At 38.8% G+C, this 18,014-nt stretch overlaps 1 protein-coding gene and 1 pseudogene across 2 annotated transcripts; both read right to left on the reverse strand.

Moving 5' to 3' along the window:
- Positions 1 to 1,991: 1,991 nt before the first annotated feature.
- On the reverse strand, positions 1,992 to 2,920 carry LOC306638495 (olfactory receptor 4C46-like; annotated as a pseudogene). The gene has a single exon. The product of its transcript is annotated as an olfactory receptor 4C46-like (transcript).
- Positions 2,921 to 15,203: 12,283 nt separating this feature from the next.
- Positions 15,204 to 16,154, reverse strand: LOC306638496 (olfactory receptor 4C46-like; the record flags this gene model as incomplete). The annotated part of the gene is made up of 1 exon (XM_079101743.1): positions 15,204 to 16,154. One exon carries the CDS (start codon positions 16,152 to 16,154, stop codon positions 15,204 to 15,206), a length of 951 nt encoding a protein of 316 aa, XP_078957869.1.
- Between the last annotated feature and the right edge of the window lie 1,860 nt (positions 16,155 to 18,014).

An 18,014-nucleotide genomic window follows, 5' to 3' on the forward strand; every position in this document is an offset into this window, starting at 1 on the left:
CTCTTATTAGTTTACCCAATTTGAACCTTTTTAAATCACGTGAATTAAAAGTATCTGGATCCATTTTTAAATCTTAATTTTAGGAGCGCTCAGTTTTGATACAGACAAAACATGACATCAGACAGCACAACATACAAATAACACAAAATCAAGCCCTTGTAACTTTATAGGTGAATCTCCATTGCAGTGTAACAGATGTTCAAAAACTCTAGTTGAATAAAAAATAGAACTGATCAAAAAATCATGAGCTCAAAAAAAACATATAATTAAAAATATAGCATTTACTTTGCTGGAGTTTTAAAGACTCTTTTTACCTTTTCTTTCCCTGGGTTTGAGACCGGTCTCCTACTGAGCCTTTAGGCTTCTTTTATTTATATTTCAATGTAAGCCTTGACTGAGATCTGGAAGGATCTAACTGGTTTTAACAGAAACTCTGTGTCTAAGGCATTTTAGCCATCTCATCCAGACAGGTTGGATGTTAAAATTATGAGACCTTATTTTTCATTACTTTTGAGACTGAAGCTACTTTGCTAAGTTACCCTTCAGGGCTGTCAGGAGGGGGAGTCCAGAGAAGGAACCTTTGGGGTCCACCCGAGAGTAGCCCAGGCCGAGAACCCCCCAGTTGTTCCAACCCTTCCTCCACCTCCGCCACAAACACACAACAGAACCAGATACAGACGGGCGCCAATCTCTGATCCACCAATTGAACCCCATCAGCGCCCTTACCGACGGAGACTACCAGGCGTCTCTGGCTCTCCTCCACCCTTAGGGCGTCCCCCAGGGCTGCAACCTGTGGCCCCCAGGCACGTCTGCCGGCCACTGTTCGGCCACTCTCACGAGTCACCGAACGGCTGCCACCAAAACCGAAAGCGCGCTCACAGAACCAGACCAACTAACAAAACACAAGACAAAGACAGACAACTTCGGGGTACCCCTTCTTACCTCCAAGGTCGACTCCGTGGATGAGGGGGGGCCATCTTATCCCGGACGAGCCCCCAAATGTAAGGCCCCCCAAAAAGGAAACCCCAACTCTGTCCCATGGATGGACGGCAACCCCAATCAACCGCAGGAGGCGTCACTTGATGCAAACCGCAAGAGGTGTTTATTCCAGCGCGCTGGGACCCAACTCCAGGAGTCGAGTCCCTAGCAGAAAATCTTGTAGGTTTATAAAGGCAGAAACCACACATCGGGAGGGGTCACACATGAAAGGGGGAAAAGGGGGAACAAAGCTGCCAGGAAATTTCAAAGGGGGTCTGGGTTTGCTGACAACATGTTTCACAATGTTTTACAACAGGCTGTAGATTCTGGTCAATAGTTTCTGGTAATCCTACTGTTTGAGCACTATCTGGCTATCAGGCTCAATTTACTCTTTTACTCTCTGTTTGGGAACAGAGAACAGCTTTAAGGGCTTTGTTCCCATTACTGGGAGGGAAACCTTAGGGAGTTGAGATAAAACAGATAGCTTAAAAAAAATGTCCATTCTTTCAGTATCATTATTGGAACTTCTCCTAATCATTATGTGATAGTATATCATAGTAGTTAAGAGAATGATCTGATAATCAGTGATATTTTGGTTATTGGATCATCAGTATATGTATATTAATAATTGTATCTTTCTGTCAGGGTCCTATTTGTAAAAAGCCCTACAGGTAAAATAGCAGAGCTTACCTGTATTGAGAGTTATAGAGATTATTGCTCATCACCAGTACATTGTGTTCTCTCTATTATTTTTCTTAGAGGAAAGTCTTTGAATCCATATACATGGATAAAGTTAGAAAACCAGGCCCAGAGTTAGTAAAAAGTTTCCAAACATACATGAGATGGTCCGACGTTGGGTTGACTCCATTTTTCAAACCAATTTCTACTTTCTTAATAAAAAGTTTATAAATAACATTTTTTTTAGTATTTGTCATAATTATATTTTGTCGATATGCTCTAAAACATCTTTGCATCCTTTCCTTAGCTGAATAGTTGCTGGGTTTTAGGCACAATCATTCATCATCTGAATTAGTTTTACTGATAAATAATTTCCTAATAGCATTTTTCATCTGAGCGTTTCTGAAAGTGTAGATAAAGGGATTTACCATGGGAGTTATCATGGTATAGAATACAACAATTGCTTTATCAAAGGACAAAGTAACTGGTGGCCTCATGTACACAAATATGCAGGGAACAAAGAACAGGACAACCACTGTGATGTGGGAGATAGAGGTGGACAGAGCTCTGTGTCTGCCCTCTAAGCTGTGGTTTCTCAGGGAGCGTAGGATGACCACATAGGAGACCAGCAGTAGGAGGAAGTTTAATGAACAGATGAACCCACTGTTGGCAGCAACAAAGAGTCCCAGAGTGTGTGTATCAGTGCAGGCTAGATTGAGCAAAGGGTTCAGATCACACATAAAGTGATCTATGACATTAGGGCCACAGAAGGGTAGTGGGAAGATGAAGAGGAGCTGGATGGTGGCATGGAGAAAGACTTCCATCCAGGACACTCCCACTAGCAGCACACACACTCTCTAGTTCATGATGGTCGCATAGTGCAAGGGTTTGCAGATGTCCCCATAGCAGTCATAGGCCATCACTGTAAGTAGAATGACCTCTGCACCTGCAAAAAAGTGTTCTCCAAAGACCTGGGCCATGCATCCATTGAACAGAATGCTCTTCTTTTTATGGATTGAATCTCTAATCAGCTTAGGAGTATTGACAGAGGAATAGCAAGCATCAATAAAGGAGAGATAGGCCAAGAAAAGTACATGGGGGACCCCAAGAGTGAGCTGGCAATGATGGTTATCACAATGAGCAAATTTCCTACCACAGAGATGATGTAGATGAACAAAAACACAACAAATATAATTTTCTGCATCTTTGGATTTTCTGTAAGTCCCAGAAGAACAAACTCTGTCACATTGTTCTTTTTCTCCATAACTTCATGTGAAGGTTAATTACATAACCTGAAAATAATAGCAATCTTTGGTTACTTATATTCCTCTATCCCATTAATTAATATGTGCCTGAATTCTTCCAAGTTGTGGGATTTTATGTTTTATTGTTTCTTTTCTTGCCTGTATATTTTTTTATTTCTTCAAGTGGAAAAAAGAACTCAAAATTGTTAAAGATTATTCCAATTACCACCTCTGTGGAGTTTTTGCAAATACCGTGCAGATGAAGAACTTTTGTACACACACTAGGTGATCTACCATCTGAGTTTACTAAATTGTCTGAAATGACTCAAAACCTGGGTTGACATGAGAGATTACACACATTGTGGCAGCCCAGTCCAAATGGAAGTAAAGGATGGGTGTAATTAATATCTCAACACAGGTAAATAATTTTGTTCTTCTTTTTAGAAAATGGAGAATGATAAAAGATAATTGAGATAACTGAGAATGGTTCAAAGATGACAAGGATTTTGAGGAAGGGGGGATCTTGGTTACTATTTTCACAAAGAACTTTGTGTGTCCTGGATGTAGCAGTGTGATGTTCAGTAGTGAGTGGATGAAAGAAACAGGAAGCAGAGGTAAAGTAGTTAAAATAGCTGACATGGAGAATGATGGAAATTAAAGAAAGTATAAAAGGACTATTACATATATTCTATGATACTTTGATATGACTAAATCTTATAACTATATAATAGTTGATATTGAAAAATTTAATGTGTATTTTATGCATTCCAAGGTACCAAGGGCTATGTGCACATGAATCATTTTAATAGTTATAATAACCTTTGTGGTTGGCATTATTTTATAAATTTAACAGGTAAGGAAATGATGTCAGAGACTAAGGTTTACAGTTCTAAAAAACAATGATAATGTTATCTAAATCTTTCTGTACATTTCCTGTCTTTGAAGTGATTTTGTAGACACTCATTACAGATTTTCTTACTTATTTTCTTACTTTTCTTAATTTTCATCATCAATTATCTGAGAATAACTACCACCTCATTATTTGTTACAAGAATTGACTGTTATATGAACGTATCCATCATGGTGCTCGGGATACATATAGGAACTTCTGGCTACTCGTGTAACTGAGTACACACTTTTCAGAGAAACAGTTGATGGTTCAAGGAACAGCAAAGAAACTTTTGACTCTGCAACAAACTGAGGAGGAATGATTTCCAAAATTAGGTTTAGAGAAACCAGAGAGAACTTTATTATCCATAGTAGTTGATGCCAGAATGAGTCCCACTTGCCTGTGCTTGGACTAACAAGTGATGACTCGTGTCCATTAATATTCACATTTAGGTCTTTTGTGTGTGAGTCCCAAATTGTCTATGTTAAATTAGGTTAATGACTTTTTTACAACTATTTTGAAAATTTTGGGTAAGGATGAGATTTTTCTGTGACTGTACTTGACAAGTATAGCAAAGAAAGCTAACTGTATAAGAAAAATAGCAATATTTAATAAGTATTGAAAGAATGGACATTTTTTTAAGCTGTCTGAGGTCACCCTCCCAGTTATCTTAACTCCCTAAGGTCACCCTCCCAGTCATCTCAACTCCCTAAGGTCACCCTCCCAGGAATGGGAACAAAGCCCTTAAAGCTGTTCCAAGAAACAGCCCCAAACAGAGAATAAAAGGGTAAAATTGAGCCAGATAGCCAGATAGTGCTCAAACAGTAGGATTACCAGAAACTATTGACCAGAATCTACGCCCTGTTGTAAAACATTGTGAAACATATTGTATGTTATCAGCAAACCCAGACCCCCTTTGAAATTTCCCGGCAGCTTTGTCCCCCTTTTCCCTTTCATGTGCGACCACGTCCGATGTGTGGTTTCTGCCTTTATAAACCTACAAGATTTTCTGCTAGGGACTCGACTCCTCGAGTTGGGTCCCAGCGCGCTGGAATAAACACCTCTTGCGGTTTGCATCAAGTGACGCCTCCTGCGGTTGATTGGGGTTGCCATCGATCCATGGGACAGAGTTGGGGTTTCCTTTTGGGGGGCCTTACATTTGGGGACTCATCCGGGATAAGACGGCCCCCCCTCATCCGCGGAGTCGACCTTGGAGGTAAGAAGGGGTACCCCGAAGTTGTCTGTCTTTGTCTTGTGTTTTGTTAGTTGGTCTGGTTCTGTGAGCGCGCTTTCGGTTTCGGTGGCAACCGTTCGGTGACTCGTGAGAGTGGCTGGACAGTGGTCGGTAGACATGCCTGGGGGGCCACAGGTTGCAGCCCTGGGGGATGCCCTAAGGGTGGAAGGAGAGCCAGGGATGCCTGGTAGTCTCCATCGGTAAGGGCGCTGATGGGGTTCAATTAGTGGATCAGAGATTGGCGCCCGTCTGTATCTGGTTCTGTTGTGTGTTTGTGGCGGAGGTGGAGGAAGGGTTGGAACAACTGCGGTGTTCTCAGCCTGGGCTACTCTCAGGTGGACCGCAAAGGTTCCTTCTCTGGACTCCCCCTCCCAACAGCCCTGAAGGGTAACTTAGCAAAGTAGCTTCAGTCTCAAAAGTAATAAAAAAATAAGGTCACATAATTTTCTTTAACATCCAACCTGTCCTGATGAGATGGCTAAAATGCCTTAGACACAAAGTTTCTGTTAAAACCTGTTAGATCCTTCCAGATCTCAGTCCAGGCTTGCATTGAAATATAAATAAAAGAAGCCTAAAGACTCAGTAGGAGACCGGTCTCATATCCAGGGAAAGAAAATGTAAAGAGAGTCTTTAAAACTCCAGCAAAGTAAATGCTATATTTTTAATTATATTTTTTTTTGAGCTCATGATTTTTTGATCAGTTCTATTTTTATTCAACTAGAGTTTTTGAACATCTGTTACATTGCAATGGAGATTCACCTATAAAGTTACAAGGCCTTGATTTTGTGTTATTTGTATGTTGTACTGTCTAATGTCATGTTTTGTCTGTATCTAAACTGAGCGCTCCTAAAATTAAGTTTTAAAAATGGAACCAGATACTTTTAATTCACGTGATTTAAAAAGGGTTCAAATTGGGTATACTAATAAAAGTAAAATGTCTTTGAAAATAACTTGCAAGTCTCTAGGTGGTCAAGCTAATAAAATATTGATGTTAATAAAGTGTCTAAAATCAATTGTTTCTAAGACTTTTCTTCAACAGGAAAGAGACAGCAAATACTGTACAGGACACTTGTCTGATATCTTGGTTTTTACAGAATAAGTGAATTAGAGTTAACCTGTATGGGATTACTCTAATGTATTTGTAGAGACATCTGATTAATTTACAAAGTTAAAATGCTAATTGTTAAATAACATCGAGTACTTTTAACTCCTTAAATTCCATGGGGTATCATACTTAAACATTATTGGTGTTTTCATAGGTTGGTAAATAAAAGGATTTAAACTTGCTTTGTGTCATCACTAAACTAAAATCAAGGTTACTAGAGTTATGTCCTAACAAGTTAATAAAGTGGTCCCATATACAAAGGGTCCCAAAAGTTTCAACTGTGTTTCAATTAGAGTACTATAAACAACAGAATATTTAATCTTATTAAAATAGAGTAATTTATCTAAATTCAGAAATTTCATAAGAGTTGTTTCAGAATGTGAACAAAAAGAGGTCAACGAATAGGAAAGAGAAAATAAAAGGTTCTGGGTATGGAAATATATTTAGTAAAAGGAAAAAGGAAATGTTTCTGGGTAAGAAAGTGCTTGTGTGATGAAATATTTGAGGGTCTAAGTAAGTGCTAAGAAAGTCGGTGTAAGTAAAGGGCAAGTTTCAACAAGTTTGTGTGTAACTAAGTTGGTTATATGTATGTGAGACAGCTAAAACTATTTAAGGTTTTTCCTAAGGTGAAATACTAACGTTCTGATATAAACCAAAGTTTAATCTATATGGTAGAATGACATGGCAAAATGACAAGGATTTGAAACACTAATTTACTCTTAACTTTGTGTCTATTAAGTTTTATTCTTTAGAACAATAGTCTTAAAAATTGGGGTGTATACAATTATGGTTAAACAACTGTTATAGAGTATTGTATTATGTTACAGAGTCTACATTTCTCTTTAAAAACTCAATTTGGTAAGATAAAAGTGTCAAAGTAATTGTGAAATGGTCACAAGTTGTATATTAAATGTGTTCATATTTTTCAGGTACACAAGTTTTTAAAGCAAGGAATTTATTAAGCTCTGCTATCCTCCAGATTAAACTTGTCTGTAATGGTAATCTTAAACTTATAAAGAGTAAATTTTATTGGGGATTTATTTCTATCATTTAATGTTCTATTATAGGACCTGCTATCAATAGGGTATGTGTAAAATTTGTTACTTTTTACACTGAGATAAAGAATTTCAAATGTAAATGTATTTCTAAACATTAGAGTCTGATTTGTTTAAAGGTTAATATTGTGAAATATGAAAGAAACATGAAAACATTTTGCCACTTAATCACACAAAAGGAAAGTTAAAAGCTCTCTCAGCCTTTCTTTGATTCATTTTTTAGATACTATGTTAAATTGTGTTAATTATAAAGTTTATATAGACTCAGGAAACAGTATATGTAAACTACTTAATGATATTTAAGGAAGAAGCAAAGATCAACATCAGAATTAGAACACTTAAGATCTGTAAAGAGCCCTGCCTTACCTTAGATAAGGCTCTCCTTCCCACCTTACTGCATGTGAGAGTGACTCCAAAATAAGTCAGACTTCAGCTTATTTAAAGTTATAGTCAAAAGATTGGTTCTTGTTGTAAAAGTACTGTGATCTCAAATAGGGGATAGAATGTAGTTCTCAATCAAAATTCAAGATAGCTATTATACAAACTGAATATATTTTTACTCTTGCTAATTTCATTTTGTAAAACTGTTACCTGTTAATGTTTTGCAGAAGTAGCTGCTTCAAGAACACACAACCTAGGTAACTCGTGATAATAAGCCATCACCTATAGAACAGATACTGGTAACTTCCAGTACTAATGCAGACTCCAGATAGATAAAAGGGTAAATAACTGTAAAGTTGTAGACAATGAAGTTAAAGCCCATTACTGTTACTTTATGACTGGTGAGACTGGCTTGCTGGATAATTAAGATCGAACTTAGAAATTGGAGTTAAATACAGAGGTCAAGAAAAGTCCATATTTGGGTCTTGCCCTCAACGTCAGCCTGAACCCAGGGAAAAGAGAACTTCTCTAAGGAGCGTTGCATCTCTGGGTCACACAACCTCCTGATCAAGGAGATTGTTGAGACTAGAGGATGAAAAATCACCCAGTGCATCTGCTGCAGAGGAGGGTCATGGAAAAGGGGAAACATCCCTTAATGCTTCTAAAGGAAGTCACCTCATCAAGAGACCCTGCCTAATCAAAGTCACTGGTGGAGCTAAGGAGCCGCTCTTAAGTTCTGTACGAGTGACCCCTGTGGGAACTCAGCTGACTCTTTAACAAGACAGGAACCAGGTCAATTTGACCAGCTTGATCTTAGACACCCAGCAAAACAGTTAAAACCAAAGTATAGCCATTCTTGGGCATTTAAAGGAAATAATAGTTAAATGTAACTTAAGATGTAGCCTGATAACTATCAAGAGAAACTGCCATAGTCAGAAGTTTTTAGTCAGTTTAAGGCCTGCAGACCTTCCTAAGCTACACAGGTAGACTTAATCTATGTTTGCTAGTATGCTTATCTATTCCTAAGTAACAGAAGTATAGAGATCTCTACTAAACACAGGTTATACCAATAAAGGGATATTTTACAAAATCAGATGACATTAAATAGCTTAACTATATTTTGGGGGGACATCTATGACAATGTTAAAGTCCCCAAATAAAGGCCTTGTCCTCTCCAGCCTTTGCTAGGTCTAGTTATGGAAACAATTTCTCAGTTCTTTCACCTCCTGGTGAGAGATTAACTTCTGTCATTTTCATGATACTCAGTGGCATGTTTCAGATGCTGCAACATTTACTTTGTACTAATCTCATTTCAGTACTCATGTCTTTTTGTTCTTCTATCATAGAAGCAGTCACCCCCAGATGACTTTACAACCTGCTCTTCCCCAACCAGGCTCCTTCCTGGGACCCCTCAATTGACCCGATTTTTTTTAAAAAAGGAACTCCAAACTGCTTGCCCCTCGCTGCCCCCATTCAGCTTCGAAGCAGCCAGAATGACTGACGCCCCTTTTCATTTCCTTAACAAACAGTTATGGGTTCCTTAAAGCTAAAGGGGGGAATGAAGCCAGAATTGGGAATAGGTAGTTAGTGTAGAAATAGGGGATCGGGTCAAATCGAGGAAATGAAGCCATGAGGTCATCTGCCTCTGCAAGTTGGAGACTGTCCCTGGAAGAATGGAATGTCAAGGATCTCTCCGGAGGCCATTGATTACCAAATTTACCTGCCTTTATCAAGGACTGTTTATCAAGGACTGCAAACAAGGGGCTGCTAATTGGTGGCCTGTCCCCTCGGCTCTTGCCTGCCTGAAATCGCCTAGTCACCTTCATCAGGGAAAGAATAAGTGCTGTACAGGTACTAATGCTTAGGCAATAATACCAGTCCCTCTGCCAAGGAAATAGCTTTGGAGAAGAGTATATAGAGACAGAAGTTCCATGATTAGAACTTACCAGAAAAGAAAATGGGGAAATGAAAGAATGGACATTTTTTTAAGCTGTCTGAGGTCACCCTCCCAGTTATCTTAACTCCCTAAGGTCACCCTCCCAGTCATCTCAACTCCCTAAGGTCACCCTCCCAGGAATGGGAACAAAGCCCTTAAAGCTGTTCCAAGAAACAGCCCCAAACAGAGAATAAAAGGGTAAATTGAGCCAGATAGCCAGATAGCCAGATAGTGCTCAAACAGTAGGATTACCAGAAACTATTGACCAGAATCTACGCCCTGTTGTAAAACATTGTGAAACATGTTGTATGTTATCAGCAAACCCAGACCCCCTTTGAAATTCCCCGGCAGCTTTGTCCCCCTTTTCCCTTTCATGTGCGACCACTTCCGATGTGTGGTTTCTGCCTTTATAAACCTACAAGATTTTCTGCTAGGGACTCGACTCCTCGAGTTGGGTCCCAGCGCGCTGGAATAAACACCTCTTGCGGTTTGCATCAAGTGACGCCTCCTGCGGTTGATTGGGGTTGCCGTCCATCCATAGGACAGATTTGGAGTTTCCTTTTTGGGGGCCTTACAGTATCACCAGTGTTGAAGAGTCAGGTGATTTTAGTGAAATTTCAGTGTGTTCAGGCACAAATGCATCTTCAAATAAATTACTCTTAGAATAAGCATCTATGAATATGAAAGATAAGATGGGGTTAAAATAAACTTACTCAGATAATTCAATTTCAAATCAACCAATTTTAAGAAAGTGTCTTTATAAGTCTCCATCTTTGTGCTCACCAAAGCATAAAGTGATTTCACAAAAATCCCAAGGTTTGAATTTAGAACAAAGTCACTTCATTCACTATTATGGGGAAATGATCCTCATTACCTGGTTCTGGTCCATCAGGTCAGGATGTGGGAAAAGCAGAGGAAAAGCATTTCAGTGGATCACTGCACAAGGGGAGTCTTTCTCTGGAAACATTAACTACAACAAGGAATATTTACATCTTACACTAACAGAATATTTAAAGATGTTCCCATAAAACCTCAGTTGCCTTGCCTGTAGCTGTGCATACTCTCCCAAGAGTTAGTTATGTCCTTGTTGGAATGGCTTTGTTTTAGAATTGGGTGTCCTGGCAGTATGTTTGAATATCACCCACTCTTGAATATAGATCTTATTCCCTGCACATAGGACATAAACTAGTGGGACTTACATTTCCGTGTCTTAACCTGGGTTGCTAGGAAAGCTGACTGCCATGTAAATAGCGTGGTGACCTAAGTTTAGCCTGGGGACCAGTGGTCCAGGCTCCCCAATGATGCCCATCACAGAGGGACTTCTATCTTATCAGTTTTAAGCCATTTCTGAAAACCCATTCTTGATTGTTTGAGAGCCTAAGCAATGAATGTCTAAATGTTATGGCAGTAATTTTAAAGCACTTAGATCCAAAAGCTGCTTTACCTAATTTTCATAGTGTTTTGAAATAGCCAGAATCCCAGAGGCTGTAAATTGAAGTTGTCCCTGGACTCATGAGTTGGTTAATGTGGATTAATAGTCATTATGAAGTAAGAATTTCCAGTCCAGGGAACACAGTGTCCATTGAGGGATTCCTCTGACAGGGATGAGCACTCACAGAAGTCTTCAAGGATGTCAGGGCTCCTTTCATAAATTTACTACTGACAGTTGTGATGGAAGTTAGTGTTCTGGACTCTCCTAGGATGGGTGAGTAGGTCTTAAGTGACAAATCACAATGCATTCTGATTTCTCAGTGCCTTTGGATCCCTTTCTAGTTCACTGACTGTGAGCCTCATTTGGTCCTTGTTCCAGTCAAATAGAGACCCTTTCAATTCCCTGAGCTGCAGTGCTAAAGAAGCAATCTTTGTTTAGTGGAGCCGGTATGGGTAAATTTGACCCTATTTAAATTTGTCTATTTTATTTCATATTCTTAACATGTTAACACATGTACTCCTTCCTTCATGTCTGTATAAATTAGAAAGATCATGAAGCCTTTACATAGTCACACATTGAGATTCTTTAGGATCCTGCTGGGACTTGAGCCCAGCTAGAGATATAGGAATCAGGAAGGGGTTAGGAGTCAGTCCTAAAGAGAATCAGCCTTGCCTCAGGGAAACTTCCTCAGCCACTATGGTCTCTTCAGGCTCTGTTGCAGCATTCTTTAGACAGGCTGGGGAGACCACCTAGTGGTGGTTGCAGAGCCCCTCTGCTGGAGATGGAGAGGCCCTTTTCACTTGCAAAGTTCTCTCCATTCTATCTTCTCAATTCCCTCATCCATCTAGTGATGGAAGCCAGAACATGCATCTCACTCATGACTCCTCCCTTTCTAATATTCCTCATCAATGGATTAACATTGTCTATAACTTCTAAATATATGGGGAACTGTTTCTTTATTTCAGTTTGTGATAATGAACCTGAAGTGGGGATTTGTATGAATGTGTCATATGGAAACAGGGACTGAAGGAGTCTGATGAGAGAGGGAGAAAATATGTGGTACTGAAGCGAGAAATAAGGACAGGTAGTTAGTGTAGAAATAGGGAATCAGGTCAATTCCAGGAAATGAAGTCATGAAGCCATCTGCCTCTGGAAGTTGGAGACTGCCCCTGGAAGAATGGAATGTCAAGGATCTCCAGAACCCATTGATTACCAAATTTACCTGCCTTTATCAAGGACTGCAAACAAGGGGCTGCTAATTGGTGCCCCCTGGGCCCTTATCTGCCTGAATCACCCTGGCCCTCCCCCTGCCCATGGTTTCTCACTTAATGCAAAACCAGGCCTAGTCATGTAGGCAGGAAGGAGAGATAAGGGGGGAGAGAACTGGAGAACAAAAGAGAATTTAACCTATAAAAGATGTAGGGTATGCTCACTTCTTGGGACTTTGGAACATCAGCCATGGCCCCCTTCTCCCTGCCAGGAGAAGTCTGTATTATTAGCTTTAAATAAAACCTGCTTAATATGCTTGCTTTGGCGTGCTTCTCTAGTGTTCAATCTTCAACATTAGAAGGAACAGAACTAGTCACCGGTAAACGGCGATATCAGTGCCATGAAGTCAGACTTTAGCCTGGGTCTTGGCAGCTCTGGAGTGCTCATTGTGTGACCTGAAGCTCAGCCCCATCCCTGATGCCAATCCAGTAAGGAAGGTAAGCTTTTGAGAAAAAGAAAAAATAAGTTTGGTTGTTTGCTAGTGAAAGAAACACAGGAAACTCCTGTCTCAGAGTCTGAGATTCTCTCCATTAGAGGCAACAGAGGATTTTAAAGAGTTGATTCAAAGGAATCATGTTTTTCTCCTGAGATTAGGAGGAGGGATTATGGAGAAGAGATTTGGGAGAACAAGAGGGAAAAGAGAAAAAATATGTCTGTTTTAAAGTAGCAACAGATTTATTCAAAGCATGAAGTTGACCATGGTTAAAATTGTAGTACATATTTTTTTTCTACAGGGGGCAAGGGGACACACAACCTTTTTAACACTCTATTGAAAGTCTTTTATTTTTCTACTTAGGGCCTTAAAATAGTGAAATAATCCCTGGATAAAAATCTCCTATTTTCTTTGGTGTAGTTGCCAAGAGAAGGTTAGGGCTGTGAACTCTTAGTAGCTCAGAGTCACAGCACCTGGGTCTTCTGTACAGTGACCTGGTGGAGGAATTTGAGCATGATTCAAGTATTCACCACACTCTGCTCTTCACCAGCAGGACCAGAGTTCAATCCCAGCCTCTCACACTCAGATCATTATATTAATTTCTGTCCTCCTCCTGCCCATCATACACCTCTGTAGATTAATCATACTGGGCACAGGTTATTGTAATCTGAGATACAATCAATCATGCACCATCTTAAAAATACTTTCTATATTTCACCCAAGGTTTCTGCCATTAAACTTTAACACAACTTTGAGAACTTTTTGATCTTGCCTATTCTTATCTCATTCTCAGGAGTGCAATTTACCTTTACACTAACTTGGTGTTCAACTTGGTGCCTGGCACTTGGGTTTCAGTATACAAATGTTGAATAAAAATATAAATTAATAACCACAACCATGTTGAATGATTTAGTTTTTCTTCACATTTTGTTTTTAACTTACCTGTCAAATGAATGCTTTGATCCAACCCCTTGACCCTTCACTCGCCTTACCCAGTTTTATCCCATGAATGTCATTTTTTGTCTTTCCTTCTGGGAATCATTTTCCATCTGCACCCCCTCCCTAGGTCTTTGTTTGTTGTCCATCCAATATGACTTCATAGGACCCTGTCCATCTTAACATGTATGTATAACACTCAGCAGTACTTTTCTACCCCCTTCTGTTGTCTCTCACTTCAGCATCATGAAAGAAGAATCTAGGCATGTTTTATTTACCTCAGAAGTCCCACCATATATTAATATTTTTGGAATCAAATCTTGGGGTGTATTAACGAGTGAAGGAGGTTTTGAATGAAACAAAAATTTCAGGAAATTGCTATTGTAAAAGATAGTGGTAGTTATTTGATAAAGTAGGTTTTACTAATGAAATGTGATCACCAAGTAATAGAAAAATCATACAGAACCCACATGCAGATGATAATGAAATCTTTCTGTGAGAATATCACAATATAATATTTGATCATATGCTAAGAAACTCAGTTCTAAGTTCTTTCTCATTCCTCAGTTTACACAAGCGTAAACACAAATTTTGATTTCCCTTAGAGGTCAGTCTGAATCAGATGACAAAGAAAAAAATCTGTAGTCTTCAAGACTTCAGTACTCTTTTTTTTTTTACTGTATATTTTATTTAAGTTATTTGTTACTTTAGAAATTCATTTTTCATTCACTAGTTATCAGAGGCAAAATGTTGTGCTACATTGCAGAAAATATTGTTTGCTATCAGGCAAGTACTAAATGGAGCCTAGCTGTGCTTATTAAACTAGGAATTCCTGTCTGACATTAAAGCATGTTTTTATTGGCTCACCCTTCATTCTCATGGATTATCATAGTACAGCAACCTGAGTATAATGAGCCTTTCTGAAGACTACAAGGAAATTTGGTTGTATATGAAGTTTTTATGAAAATCATTAGATATTTCTGTATAGAAATTCAACTAGTATATGCATTATTTCCAATATTCTTTTCCTCATAAATGGTAATTAGTACAATAATATGATCTATTTATTATAATTTCTTGTCCTTGTAAGATAGAAATTAAGAGTATGATTCAATAAATCTATCATATTCTAATTGTAGTATATGTTCAGATAACGTCATCTGTCAGTTTCCTGACAGATAAAATAGGGACAGTAATTGTGCTGCGCTTATTTCTTTTGAGTGTTATAATAATTTCTACTCAATACTGACATATTTAGTTATTTAATTTTTATTACCACAGCACATGAATCCATATATGTAAATGAAGATAGCAAAAGCAAGTCCTGATTTGACAAAAGTTTCCAAAAATGTGGAGTGGATGTAAAGTAGTTATTTCCCTTTCTCTGAACTAATTTTTCCTTCCTTGAAAGCAGATGTTTTTTGTTTGTTTTGATTTTAAATGTTGGTGTTTACATTTATGGATAATACTGGGATACATAATGCAAATTAACACACTAACAAACACACACACATACACAACCTAATTTGCTAAATCTCATGAGACTGATCAAAATAATTTTTTAATGAAAAAAATGTTTATCTTTTAGGTGCTGCTTGCTAAGATCATTCAAAGGGGACTTTCCTCAGTAAAATCAGTGTTGGTCTTCAGGCATATTTATTTGTCCAACTGAAAGAAACTTCCTAGTAAATAATTTCCTAATGGTACTTTTCATCTGGGCATTTCTCAAGGTGTAGATCAAAGGATTTAACATGGGAGTTATCATCGTGTAGAAAACAGCAACTGCCTTATCAATAGGTAAAGTAACTGCAGGTCTCAGGTACACAAATAAGGAGGGAAAAAAGAATAAAAGGATCACTGTGATGTGGGAGACACAGGTAGACAGGGCTTTGCGCCTGCCCTCCATGCTCTGTGTCCTCAGGGAGCACAGGATGACCACATAGGAAACCAGCAGGAGGAGGAAGATTAGCAGGCAGATGAACCCACTGTTGGCAATGACAAAGAGCCCCAGGGTGTGGGTATCAGTGCAGGCCAGATTGAGCAATGGGTTCAGATCACACATAAAGTGATCTATGACATTAGGGCCACAGAAGGGTAGTTGGACTATGAAGAGGAGCTGGATGCTGGCATGGAGAAAGCCTCCCATCCAGGACACTCCCACTAGCAGCATGCACACTCTCCAGTTCATGATGGTTGCATAGTGCAAGGGCTTGCAGATGGCCACATAGCGGTCATAGGCCATCACTGTGAGCAGAATTATCTCAGCCCCTGCAAAAAAGTGTTCCCCATAGACTTGGGCCATGCATCCATTGAACAGAATGGTCTTCTTTTTATGGAGTGAATCCACAATCAGTTTAGGGGTATTGACAGAGGCATAGCAGGCATCAATAAAGGAGAGATAGGCCAGGAAAAAGTACATGGGTGACCCAAACAATGGGCTGCCAATGATGGCTATCACGATGACCAAATTTCCTGCCATAGAGCTGATGTAGATGAGCAAAAACACAGCAAATATAATTTTCTGCATCTTTGGGTCTTGTGAAAGTCCCAGAAGAACAAACTCTGTCACATTTCTGTTCATCATGTACTTCCTGTGCAGCTTTATTAACTTACCTGAAAAAAAAAATTTAAAAATCCTTGGATTTATTAAACTTCTCTATTGTAATAAAACATAAAAGTCTGAATTCTGTTGTGCTCTGAAATCTGTTGAGATTTTTCTTTATTAATAGGTTTTTTTTTTTAAGAGGTAAACATTCTGTGTTTTTCCAGATGAGCCCAAAGCTTCCTGAGTGTTAATAATTTCACTAAAAGTCTGTGAATGAGAAATTTGTAGACACACAAACAGGAGCCCACCTGAGTACACTGAATCTTCTGTGAAGATGAGGAGACTAAATGTGAGTAACGATCTACACAGATTGTGGCAATGAAGTCCATTAGGGAGGCAGACTATATATGAAATGGTCATTTTTGTATATTAAACAGTTTTCAACTTTTCTTAGGAAAAGGAAATCTGCAAAACACAACTGAGAAAATGAGTGCAAGTGTGACAAGGAACTTGAGTAAGGGGGAATCTGGGGCATTACTCTCATAAATGCCATTGTGTATGCTGAATGAAGAAGATGGAGGTTTGGTAAATAGTGGAAGCCAGATCCAGGAACCCCAGGTAGCAGACCCTCCCTGAGAGCTGATGTAAAGAACAGCAGTGCAACAGTGAAGGAAATTTAAGTGTGAAATGATTCATAATGCTGGATGACTAAACCCAAGAACTTCCTAACAGCCAATGCCACATTACTTTGCAATGTTTGTTCTCTATATTTCAGATACTAAGTTCTTTGCTCACATGATTCTTTTTAATACTTAATAACCTGTGTGGTAGAGACTACTTCATTGCACAGATAAGGAAACAATCTTGGAGATAAATGTTTGCCGTGGTTGAACAATGGCAATGTTGACCAATACCCATTGATCTCTTCAGGAGTTCTAAGAGCTTTTGCAGATGCCTGCTGATTTAATCTTCACTGTAAGGAGGATTAAATCACTGATATCATTCCTCTGTAGATTTGTGTTCTCCAAGTTCTTAACATGTATTACCCTTGAAATTCTCAGCTTTAACTAATACACCATATATTGGATGCTGTAGAAATATTGCATGAGTAATCCTCATTTGGCATGAACATAATTATTATAATTCACTAAATGCTACCTTTGAGACAATATTACAGAAGTAATTTCATCAGTGGACATAGATAGTAACACATTTGAACTCTCAAATATTAAGAAAATAAATCTTTCTCCATTCCTGAAGGGGTACCTTTGTCCTCATCTTTCTCTCACAAACAGTTCGTCTCCAATACCATGATAAAGTGGGTTACACACCCTGTTGGAAAATCCCAGTTTGTCACAGTAGTTAAGCATATTGGCATGACTATCTAGGAAAACCTGATTAGAATCCTGGCTCTTCCACTTGCAAGTCTTCTTTCCTCGGCTAAGTTTTCTGGCAAAGCACATATCTACATCACCTAACTATGAAATGAAAATTAAGAATATCATCTCATGGGTTGTTCTGATAATTCATTGTTATATGAACACATTCTGAGGGCATGTATATGACTTTTGTTTATGTTTAACTTCAAGTGTATGCACTTAGCAAATGTGTGGAATTAACACTCTGAGCAGTGAAGAAATTCTCTTTAATACTACTTGTGAAGAAGCCAAAGGGACCTATATTATCCATAGCCTTTGATCCCAGAAAGAGTTCTCCATGTGTTCTTTTTACTCAGTATGTAATTTTTTTGCCTTCTAGTATTCATATTTAGGTCTTTTATGTGGGAGGTGCATTTACATTTTGTCTTCACCTCAGTGAATTATTTTAGTTGACAAAAGAGTATCTCATAGTAAAGTACTGTTTGCTGGAGAAATACTGCTGCATCTTTGGGAGTCTTGA

Source organism: Sciurus vulgaris (genome assembly GCF_902686455.1).
Source record: "Sciurus vulgaris genome assembly, chromosome: 11".
Taxonomy (NCBI): domain Eukaryota; kingdom Metazoa; phylum Chordata; class Mammalia; order Rodentia; family Sciuridae; genus Sciurus; species Sciurus vulgaris.